This window comes from Conger conger, chromosome 3, assembly GCF_963514075.1.
Source record: "Conger conger chromosome 3, fConCon1.1, whole genome shotgun sequence".
Classification (NCBI taxonomy): domain Eukaryota; kingdom Metazoa; phylum Chordata; class Actinopteri; order Anguilliformes; family Congridae; genus Conger; species Conger conger.
In genome coordinates, this window is record NC_083762.1 from 12829395 (window position 1) to 12840802 (window position 11408).

General features: G+C 48.4%; 1 protein-coding gene across 2 annotated transcripts; it reads right to left on the reverse strand.

Moving 5' to 3' along the window:
• Positions 1-216: 216 nt before the first annotated feature.
• On the reverse strand, positions 217-11110 carry LOC133123383 (desmin-like). Of its 2 annotated transcripts, none has more exons than XM_061233829.1 (9): positions 10434-11110; positions 7043-7103; positions 6045-6140; positions 4972-5133; positions 4363-4488; positions 3531-3751; positions 2972-3015; positions 1833-1921; positions 217-802 (listed from the first exon to the last, which is right to left on the reverse strand). In XM_061233829.1, the coding sequence occupies exons 1-9, from the start codon at positions 11024-11026 to the stop codon at positions 731-733; spliced, it is 1464 nt and encodes a 487-aa protein (XP_061089813.1). In that variant the 5' UTR covers positions 11027-11110; the 3' UTR covers positions 217-730. The 2 variants fall into 2 exon arrangements, with proteins under 2 accessions (XP_061089813.1, XP_061089814.1); XM_061233830.1 differs by having other exon boundaries at positions 217-806.
• Positions 11111-11408: the final 298 nt, after the last annotated feature.

Sequence of the window (11408 nt, forward strand, 5' to 3'; positions counted from 1 at the left end):
ATGCACCAAATTTCATCACTCTGAGTGGGGAATCAGTGGATTTCACGACGAGACAAATGAGCCTTGCCAAGCCCCAGAAATCATTCCCTCGACAGTAGGCATGATGAATTCACTCTCAGTCCTTCCGATGTGAATCCAAAATAGATAGCTTTGCTCTCCTTCCCTAAATACTTTTTGAATATATATTTTTTTGTATTGAATAACCCAACCAGTGCATTAAATTCACCACAGTTTAATCAGCTGAAGAAATGGCAGGAGGATACCGAATCAGTTGACGCTACGCAACAATAAATTGTTTATGTAAAGATCAAAGAAGAGACTTTCCAGAATCTCCATTTTGGTTCAGATTTTCCCCCTCTGGAGGAGGCCCATGAAGAATAAAATATAATAAAATAAAATAAAAAAAAGTTATTTCATCTGTTATGACTGTTGGACTTTATTAGAGATTCTCCTCTTTTGAAACACCTTTTTCCACATTCCGAGGCACCAACACACATACAGTACTCGCTCACTAGAGCTCCAACTGTGACACTTTAGCTTTTCTTCCTGGACACTGCGGGGTTCACTTCCTGGGGTTCTGTAGCTCCTTCTCTCTTCCTGTATTCTTCTTCTGTGTTTTTTAAACGGTTCATCGGTGTACGTGGTGTAGTTGCATGCATTAAAAACAGTGTGTCTGTCCTTTACAAAAACTAAGAGCCACCAGTGGCATTGGTAATGTCCTGTTTTTCGTTTATTTTGTCTTTTCGTCTTTTTTCGCTTTGCGCTTAGATGATGTCTTCTTGGTGCTGTGTTGATTCACTGACTACCTGTGAGGAGACAATGGCCATTAACCAGACATACAGACAGACAGGCACAACAAAAAACAAAAGAAGAATTAAGCCTCAAAATATATATTTATCTTAAAGGTTTAGACTTAAAGGTACAATAGGTCATTTCGGACTTCTAACGGTCAAGAAAGGAATAGCAGCAGCAAACACCTTCAAACCACAACACCGTTTATCCCTCCCCCATCTCTGTAAACGTGCTGACGTTGAAACACCATTGGCTGTCGCAATTAGAACCAATTTTCAACCAATGAGCTTGAATTATTGTTATACAATGTTTTGGTACAGAGTGTCGGGCCATCAACTGTATATTTTGAAACCCGAATTTAAGGACTATAAACACAGGCAGAGGGTGAGTCAACATTTCAATGATAGGAAGAGATTTACAATGGTCTCGTAACACAAAACAAAATAGCCAGTGAGTGGGTGGAGCGTAATGACATCAGCCTCCTCGTGATGAAATATAAGCTGTACGTTTTTGTCCTCGTTGATATTAATATCGACTTGCGGAGGAACCTACACATCAATACGCTTCTCAAGAGAATGAGCTCCAGAGTGATGATGCATAAATCAACAGCATACTTTTATTCTTTGTCCCAGGCAATTAAAATGATAAAATAAGAATGTATTGGTTTTAAAAGCCTATATATACAAAAGTGTATATTATTTTTACTGTAAGAAAGGCAGCTGGCAGACATGTCTTCCTTCATGCAATTAAAATATATTGCTATATATTGTAGCATAAGTTTCCTTCATTTTATGTGTGTGTATGTGTATGTGTGTGTGGGGGTGTATGTATGAGTGTGTGTTTGTGTGTGTGCGCGTGCATGTGTGTGTGTGTGTGGGGGTGGTCTATGTGTGCGTTCGTGTGCGTGTGTGTGTGGGGGTGGTCTATGTGTGCGCGCACGCGTGTGTGTGTGTGTGGGGGGTGTATGTGTGTGTTCGTGCGTGTGTGTGTGTGTGTGTGTGTGTGTGCATGTTTGTATGTGCGTGATTGGAAATTCTCACCTCTCCATCACGGGTCTCAATGGTCTTGATCATGACTGTCTTTTTGGACTGGACTTCAGGTATGCGCTGGCTGCTGTCTGCACTGGATTCTGTGAGAACAGAGTTAGAGAGGATCGGAGAATTCAGCAATGTCTCACACTGGAGAGTTGCTAGTGTATGTGTGTGTGTGTGTGTGTGTGTGTGTGTGTGTGTGTGTGTGTGTTACTTTCCACCTCTAAAAGCCCTCACTGAACTACCACTCTAGATTGTTGCACTTTTCAGAAATTCTGTCAAGGGAGAAACACAGCTTATGCAGAACTCTCTGTGAACTCGTTTTTCATTGTGCCACATCGAGGCTGTCTGCGTGATGCCCGGAATAAAAAGCAGCTATTTTTCAAGCCAGACTGTGACTCAGACATTAGTTCTGATTCACTGGGTATAAACAGCAACAGCCCCTCTCTGATGATTAATAATTCAAATCACACCAGAATAAGACAGTTTCACAGCCCTTACAAAAAAATGTTACCCAACATGATCCATTTTCAACATCACAAAATTGTGCACGCATTGCAACTGACTATCCTCAATATGGCAGATAAGTGTGCCTATGTGCTCTCTAAGCAGTGAATTATTGGGAAAACAAAGCTTTAAAAGAATGACATTGGTTTTTGTTCTGATGACCTCTCATTTTCCAATTAGGCATCCCAGATGGACTCGTGATCCCAAAGCTGGTAACTGCTGTACCACCACATTAAATATTTATGAAGCCCCCCTTGCCGTGTTGTTTCCATCTGTTGCAAATTACGCCTTTAAAGCAACTGAAGCACCTCTGCACGTTCTGTTCCGCTGAAGCATTTTGGCGCTGCGATACGCACCCAGCAACAGGGGAGAGGGGTATGAACATCATTCAGTAGAAACAGCACCATCTAGTGTACACCGCGTTTTACTGCAAGCAAATATAGTACGCAACTCTGTTGCACGCTTTAAATCAATCAATCAATCAATCAATCAATTTCGCTGCGTGAAATGGGTGCTTATTTTTGCTCTTGGGTTTTGAAAATGGGTCAAAGTCAGGGTTTCTGCTGAGAAAGACCAGGGGGCAGCTCAGGCTCAGCCCGGGGCTGAGTCACTGGGGGTGGTGGTGGCATTGGCGTACTCACCACGGAAGCTTATAGAGGAGTAGGACTGTGCAGGGAGTGTGATCCTGCAGACGGGACAGAGAAAGAGAGGGAGAGAGAGAGGGAGAGAGAGGGAGAGAGAGGGAGAAGATGTCACACAGAAGACGTCTCAGAGTGCACTGCACATGGAGGACCCAGCTTGCACCAGCCTTGCTTCATCCTGAGCGGTGATTTCCCTGGTCATGTGATTTAGTGTCATTTGGTATGTCTGTCTCTCTTTCCTGCATAAGCGTATACTTCATTTATTACCAGCGCTGAGTTTGCCATGATGGTTTTATTGCTATTGTTTGTCTCGTCAGATTCAGGTCCGAGGTCCAAGTTGACTTATCTCTGCGGTCATTCCTAGCACACGGAGCTGTGCTTCCATCTACGGGTTTCCAGCTCACTGGCTCAGCGCCTGTTTATGGTTACACGCTGTTGTAAGTCATTCTGGATACGGGCGTCTGCCAAACGCCTGTAATGTTACGCAATGACAGCGCAGGCGTGAAGCTGTGAGTCTCAACATTTGGGATGATGTATTGGTCCCCCCCCCGCCCCTTACCGGCTCTCCTCTCCCTCCAGGAGCTTCCTGTAGGTGGCGATCTCCACGTCCAGCGCCATCTTGACGTTGAGCAGGTCCTGGTACTCGCGCAGGTGCCTGGCCATCTCGTCCTTCATGTTGGCGATCTCGCTCTCCAGACGGCCGATGCTGTCCTGGTAGCCGGTGGCCTCACTGCCGAAGCGCTCCTCCAGTTCCCTCATCTGTCTCATCAGAGACTCGTTCTGTGGAGAGAGGGAGGCGCGGACATGAGATGGCGCCAAGAGTGACGCGGTGAAGAGGAGGACGGAGATCAATGGAGAGGGGTAGAGATGAACGCAGAGAGATGGGGAGGGGTGGAGAAGGGTGGAGATGAGTTGAGAGGGATGGAGAGGGATGGAGATGAGTGGAGAGAGATGGAGAGGGATGTAGAGGGGGGAGAGAAGTTGGAGAAGGAGAGAGTGAGATTGGAGAGGAATAGAGAGGGGTGGAGAGAGATGGGGAAGGATGGAGAGAGATCGACAAGGATAGAGTGAGATTGGAGAGAGATGGAGAAGGATGGAGAGAGATCGACAAGGATAGAGTGAGATTGGAGAGTGATAGAGATGAATGGAGAGTGATGGAGAACAATAGAGTGAAATTGGAGAGTGATAGAGATGAATGAGAGAGAGAGAGATGAATGGAGAGTGATGGAGATTAATGGAGGGATATAGAGGGGGATAGAGAGAGATGGAGAAGGATATAGTGAGATTGGAGAGGGATAGAGATGAATGGAGAGTGGTGGAGATTAATGGAGCGATACAGAGGGGATAGAGAGAGATGGAGAAGGATGGAGAGAGTGAAAACAGAGACTTACGGTCCCCTTGAGCGAGTCGATCTCGCAGGTGTAGGACTGGATCTGGTGGCGGAACTCCATGGTCTCCTGCTTGGCATGTCGCAGAGCATCGTGGTTCTTGGACACGGCCTGGTTCAGATCTGTCACCTGCGGGAGGAACACGAGTGAGCTTACTGCTCACTGTCACCCACAATCCCATTCTGTACGTGGGCCACCCCCCTCCCATTCTCCACTGAAGTCACCCTCCTCCCTGACCCACACTGTGAATCTCTGCACGAGTCACCCCCCCCACCCCCATTATCTCAACGTCTGTCAATGTAGCACAGACACCGAGGTGCTGTTGTGATGACATCATTAGGAACACACCTCGCACACACAGGCCAGTTTATAGTCCAGGGAGAGGGATAGTGTCACTTGACTGCAATCACTGAACGGTCATCAACGTTCTATTGTCGCCCGACATCGACTGTGGTTGTTGTCCTTAACAAAAAGTGTAAGCGCACTCCAGTCGCCCAGAGTATTAACCGAATGTCGCTGCAGCGGGGGACATGCGGTGCATTTTGTCGGTCGCAGCGACGCGCTGTCGCTGGACTATAAACTGGCCGTTAGAGTTGCTCATCTCTCCCGCACCTTGGACTTGTACCAGTCCTCAGCCTCGGCGATGTTCTTGGCGGCGATGCCCTCGTACTGCACGCGGATGTCCCGCAGGGCGGCCGTAAGGTCGGGCTTGGACATGTCCATCTGGACCTGGACCTGGGACTCCTGCATCTGGTTCTGCAGCTCGCGGATCTCCTGTGGGGAGGAGGATCAGACATTCAGACATTCAGACATTTGCACCTCTCCCATATGTCTTCTTTATAGCATTAGGCACGAGTCTTAATTTGAGAGCTGTGTGCAGGAACGAGGCAACCATTTTAGCTCTGTAAAGTCTGTCAGTGGGAGCAGACCTCACCCCTGGTATTTTTTGTGCACTATGAACTTCATAGTGTATCGTATCTGTGGGACCCAGTCAGCTCACAGCTGCCTGTCTGTTCAATTTAGCGTTACACAGTGCCACAATTTAGGTGGTGACATTTCAGACATTTCAAATTCAAAAAAAGCTACAAACATTCACACCGCTCCCATATTTCTCCCAGGAACGCAGTGACCATTTTAAGTCTGTCAGCGGGAATAGACCTCACTCTTGGTATTTCTGTGCACTATGAACTACACAGCGCATTGTATCTATAGGACCCAGTGAGCTCACAGCCGCCTGTCTGTTCCAGCTCGTCAGTGTTTAATTATAGAGCTGTGTCTAATCCATACGCCGCCCCCAGCCTGAGCCCCAACCCTGCTGCACACATTGCTGCTCATCATGTAACATCTCACCACAGCCAAATGTCAGCAGGAAACCAGAGAGCACATGAAAGCACCTCACTGAGGCCGTCATAGGACAAGGTTATGTGTGTGTGCATGCGTGTGAGTGTGTGCATGCTGCTTGTGTGTGTGTGTGTGTGTGTGTGTGTGTACGTCTGTGTGTGTGTGTGTGTGAAGGCATATTGTTGAAATTTCTGACTTTATATTAAAATTACACATTCAGATGTATAGAATCTTGACAATATGGATAAACAAATAGGTTACCAATAAACATACACTGAAGACAGACAGGCAGACAGAGACAGGCAGGCAGGCAGGCAGGCAAACAGACAGACAGACAGACAGACCTCCTCGTGGATCTTCTTGAGGAAGGCGATCTCTTCCTGCAGGGTCTCGATGCGTCTCTCCAGGTCCAGTCTGGCCAGTGTGGCAGCGTCCACATCCTGGGGCAGAGACAGGTCACACATGAGTCCCTACTCTGCACATTGCAACTGCTAGTGGTGTTTATGTGTGTGTATATAACCTACACTCCACTGTACAACTGCTAGTGGTGTTTATGTGTGTGTGTGATCAGTCTGTCTGTGTGTGTATACAACCTACACTAGAGCAGGAAACCAAAATACGTTTTATTTAAAGCAGTTTATGATCCAGGGACCCTCATTAAGACCCAAAGGCATCCTGGGGACCATAATTGTAACACTCTCAAAAATGAAGGCACAGTGGAGGCACATTTTCAGTTTGGGCACTAAGAACGTTTTGCTGGATTTAAAAAAAAAACAAATTAACGATGTATTGCTGGCTCGGGGTTTTATGTCCCTAAAGGGTGCCACCCTGGTGACAACCTTATGCACCTTTATAGATGCTTCTTCATACCTTATTTTCTGAGAGTGAAGCTAATGGGGCTATATTTAAAAAACGGTTTCATATTTTGAAATATGTTTGCAAATCTATATATAAAATCAATGCATATGCAGCCTGGCCGGGGACCTGCTGTTGTGAAGCTTTGGTAAATGGCATTTATATAGAGCCTTTATCCAAAGCGCTGTACAATTGATGCTTCTCATTCACCCATTCATACACACACTCACACACCGACGGCGATCGGCTGCCATGCAAGGCGCCGACCAGCTCGTCAGGAGCATTTGGGGGTTAGGCGTCTTGCTCAGGGACACTTCGACACAGCCCGGGGCGGGGGATCGAACCGGCAACCCTCCGACTGCCAGACGACTGTTCTTACAGCCTGAGCCATGTCGCCCAGCTTTATTAGCGCTGCTCCTGTGTGCTCTCATGAGGAGCACCGAGAGCCCGGTGGGAATGGGGAGGAGATGCCAGGAGAGGGACTCACAGCTCTGAAAGCAGACAGGTTGTTCTCCGCCTCCTCCTTCTGCTGAATCTCCTCCTGCAACCTGCGGAACAGACGCAGAGAAAAGAGGAGAGGGGGAGAACCGTTAGAAACGTTCAGGGGAAGAGTTAACCCTTTACGGCGAATCAAATATACCGTATGCGATCAGAATTTTCCTAACTGGATATTCTAATGTTGATTTCAAATGGCTGTTGTTCTAGAACTCCGACTTAGAATTTTGAAAGGAAAAAATCCTAAATCCTAAATTCCTAAAATCCTGCTCTTCAAAGAGGGACAACAGTCAGTTATGTTCATTTAGTCAGTTATGGAAATTCCACACCGGCTGTTCTCACATTCACACATGTATACCCGTGCCTTTTATAACCCAGCCTCCCACGTAAACAAATATTTCCTGCAGTCTGGAGTTTTTCACACCACAGGGGATGGAAGCTGGCAATATTGTCCATTACCCTAGAGCAGTGTTTCATAAACCATGGGTCAGGACCCAAAATAGGGAGTGTGTGAGGTGGGTCCTGAAATAAGTCTGATGTCCAATAGGCTATGTTAGTATGTGTTTATTTTATTAGATGGGTCCGTGAAAAGCACAAAGTTTCTAATTTGGGCACCGATATTAAAAAGTTTGAGTGCCAGTGCCCTGCAAGAAGAGGACACCAGCTGGAATAATTCTCAGAGGGATCACCGAACCATTTGTCAGACCGGCAGACAGAGGCACAGTTGCACTGCTGCTACCCCAAAGAGCGCATTGTAAGGTTAGGATAAATGATTACCGCTGCATATAGCTGGCATGGGTGGACTATGTGACATTTGGGAGGTTCAATCACGCAGAGCGACAGCCCGTCTCTGGGCGACCTCAGGAATAGCCCCGCTCTGTGCGGATGCACATTCCGCGTGTGTACTGCACAGGGAATCCGTACAGCTGTTCTCCTCCGGGGGAGACCGGGAGCCGAAATGTCAGCCCGGAGGAGGGGGGGCGGGGCTCAGCACGAGTGGGCGGAGCCATCGAGGCACATCAGCCATAAATGAACATAATGACGGCTATCTATAAAAAAAAAGGTATTGTGGATATGAACACGTTACCGTATCACTTCCCGAAGCCGTATTACTTTCCCGAAGCCGTTTTTGATCAATGAGCGGATTGAGTGGGCCTGTGGCTTTAAATGCGCTGGTTCTGGCAGGGGCTGCTGAGCGGTGGTATGTGGGCCGGGGTCTGGGCCGGGGAACACGGGGCGTGCGCTCGTGTCGAGGAGCTGACATTTCCAGCTCTGCGCCGCGGGCACAAGGACACACGTCAGAGTGAGGACGAGCGGAGGGTATTTCTGTCTCACCTCCACGCCGGGGCACCACTCCCTCTCTCCCTCTCTCCCCCACTCATCCCCCACTCCCTTTTCCTGCTGAAGTGATCTCCGCCCCTTTCCGCTGAGAAAGCACCCCTGCGGTGTTCTCTTTCTACGTATCCCTCTCCTTCTCTCTCGCTCTCTCCCCCATCCTCCATTTCCCTCTCTCTATTCTCTCTCTTTCTTCCCCCCTTCTCTTCCCCTTTTCTCTCCCCCTCTCAATTCAATTCAATTTGCTGTATTGGCATGACAAAACTTTCTCTCTCAAAAATCTCCCTCATTGCTCTTTTCCCCCCTCTGTCTGCCTTCTCTCCGCTCTCTCTCTCTCTCTCTCACTGTATTTTTAGTTTATGAGAACGTATGGACGATGGTGACAGTAAAGCGGGTGGGCTGAGAATAGATCTCTAATTTGGGAACAGTCTTATGTTTCCTCGATTCCAGCAGGTGGCCAATCAGTTCAGCCAGCTGAGTCCCCCGTTCACAACCTTCTCTCTATCCGCTCTCTGTTACATGACACTACATTACAAGGGACGGTTATGTAACAAGGTGGGGTCTGACACAATGTGGGTGCCTCATCAAGTCATGGTTATACATTTAAACAGTGTTCAGTGTGGCATTGTATCTGTAATGACTGTTAATGACTACTTTGACACTAGATGAATCTTCAAAAACATATTCAGTTTCTTCATCCAGTTTTTAACCAATGGCAATATATTAAAAAGGTAATACTGTAAGTAAATACAGTAAGAGACCAATCTTTTTTCTAATAGATTAAAATTAGTAGTAGTAGAAAAGTAGTTTTCTTTCATCGTTTTAAATTGCCTCCTATAGAGTGAGTTTTTGAGCATTGCAGCAGGTCACTGGCTCGGCGAGAGGAAAATGACAATTCCTTCCTTCATTACTTCCTGATCTCGTCTTTCCTCACAAACTGTAACAGGAGAGGGAGATACAGCGCTGTTTGGAACATAACAAACATTGCTGCCAGGTACAGATGCTGCTGATTCTCACAGGGTTGTCATTCAACAAGCTGTAACACTCCCCCCCCCCCCCCCCCCCCCGCCCCAACCTCAGTCCAGCAGCAACGCCCTGCCCAAAATCTCATCCATCACCCCCAAAATCTCATCCATCACCCCCAAAGCCACACTTCAGATCAGACCGCAGCTAGTAAACCAATATGTTCCGTTGACTTAACATAACACATGTCACATAAAACCCTTATGATACGTACACACAGGGAACAACTGGCCGCCTTCTACAACCGCATTGGATTCAATATATCAATATATCATTTGGAACCAAAATCTAGATTATACATATATTCTAACTGCAATAGTATTTTTGCAACACTAGTCTGTGCTCGGTGCCAGTAAATGGAAAGCCTCATGCTGATATTGCATGATCCCGAACGTGTGATCAGAATTGTTTGTTGTTCCTCAGTTAGGGAAATAATGCGCAGATTTGTAAGAAAGCAGAGTGTGAGGTTTTTCTATTTCACAGGGTCACCAGCACCTCATTAACTCTGGCTGTTTTCCTCCTCTTAGCTTTAATGTCCTCCTAACCACGGCAGTCATAAACACACACTGCATTCCCAATGCAGCACACGCTGAAAGAGCAGAACCTTCTGGAACATCCAACAGATTGCTTACTGTACTGGCCGATGCTCCCTGTATTAGATGTCTGACTCAACACTAAAATGGCAATGGTATGACTGTCATAAAATGTCTCAGACCTGGTCTGAACACTTGATTACATCGAGCTGAGAATATGGGCTTGTCTGATGAGACAGATGAAGTATGCAGACATGATACTCTGCAAAAAAAGTCTCTCTTAACAAGTGTTTAGTCTTTATTAATTTTTTTCTTTGAAGTAGAAATGGTAGTAGTAGTAGTAGCTAAAGTCTAGTAGCTAAAGTATTGGCTAAAGTCTAGTAGCTAAAGTATTGGCTAAAGTAGTAGTAGCTAAAGTCTAGTAGCTAAAGTAGTAGCTAAAGTCGTAGTAGCTAAAGTCTCTCCTGGGGTTTTAAACGTTAAGAGTCTCACCTGAGTTTGAGTTTCTGCAGGTCGTCGGCCAGGTTGTCCCTCTCCACCTCCACCCGGGCCCTCTGGTTGGTCAGCGCCTCCACCTGGCGGCGCAGGTCCTGCATCTCCTGCTCGTACATGTCTGCGATGCGCGTGGGCTCGCGGCCGCGCAGCCGCTCGATCTCCACCATCAGCGCCTGGTTCTGCTGCTCCAGGAAGCGCACCTTCTCGATGTAGGTGGCGAAGCGGTCGTTCAGGTGCTGCAGCTCGGCCTTCTCGTTGGTGCGCGTGTGCAGGAAGTCCTGGTTCATGGCGTCGGCCAGGCTGAAGTCCAGCTTCTCGCCCGCGCCGCCGTAGGAGCGCACCATCACCGAGCCCCCGCCGAAGCCGCCGCCCCCGCCGCCCCCGCGGAAGCTGGAGTACACCCCGCCGCCGCCGCCGGCCGACGACTTGGTGACCTCGTAGACGCGGGTGGAGTGGGACGCGCCGTGGCTGCCGTGGCTGCCGTGGCGACCGGAGAACAGGTTCGGGGCGGAGCCCACGCCGGAGCCGAACGTCCGGCGGTACGAGGAGGCCGTCTGGGCGGAGGAGGACGAGGAGTACGACTTGCTCATGGCGCAAACGCTGCTCTGGCTTTTTTTGCCGGACTGGTGGGGGGTGGAGACGAGGATCAGCTGGAGAGCTGGGTGAAGTGAGGGGCCCGGGGCCCGGACCGCTGATATTTGTAGCCTCCAACCCCCCCTCCCCCCCCCCACCCCGCCTGCCCCCCTCCTTTACCCCTCCTCTTACTCACCGCCGCCCACTTTCCCGTCAGTCAGCTGTCATGGGCCGGGTGTCCAGTAGCCAAGTAAAATAACAGCCCCGGGGTGAGGGGAGCAGGCAGAAGGGCAGGTGGTGGAGGGGCATTACATGCCTGTCCCAGGTGCTGGGTTCACTCACTCACTTCCTGATCAGGGAGACAGCTAGCAGCAAAGGCTTAGATATTATCACCCCTCA

Excerpts from the sequence above, each read along its gene's own strand:
- LOC133123383 (XM_061233829.1), bottom strand. The coding sequence starts at position 11,026 with ATGAGCAAGTCGTACTCCTCGTCCTCCTCCGCCCAGACGGCCTCCTCG. Across the intron at positions 6,141-7,042 it reads ACCTGTCTGCTTTCAGAGCT|GATGTGGACGCTGCCACACT; the intron begins GTGAGTCCCTCT and ends TCTCTGCCCCAG. Across the intron at positions 3,016-3,530 it reads CTGGAGGGAGAGGAGAGCCG|GATCACACTCCCTGCACAGT; the intron begins GTAAGGGGCGGG and ends TCCCGTCTGCAG.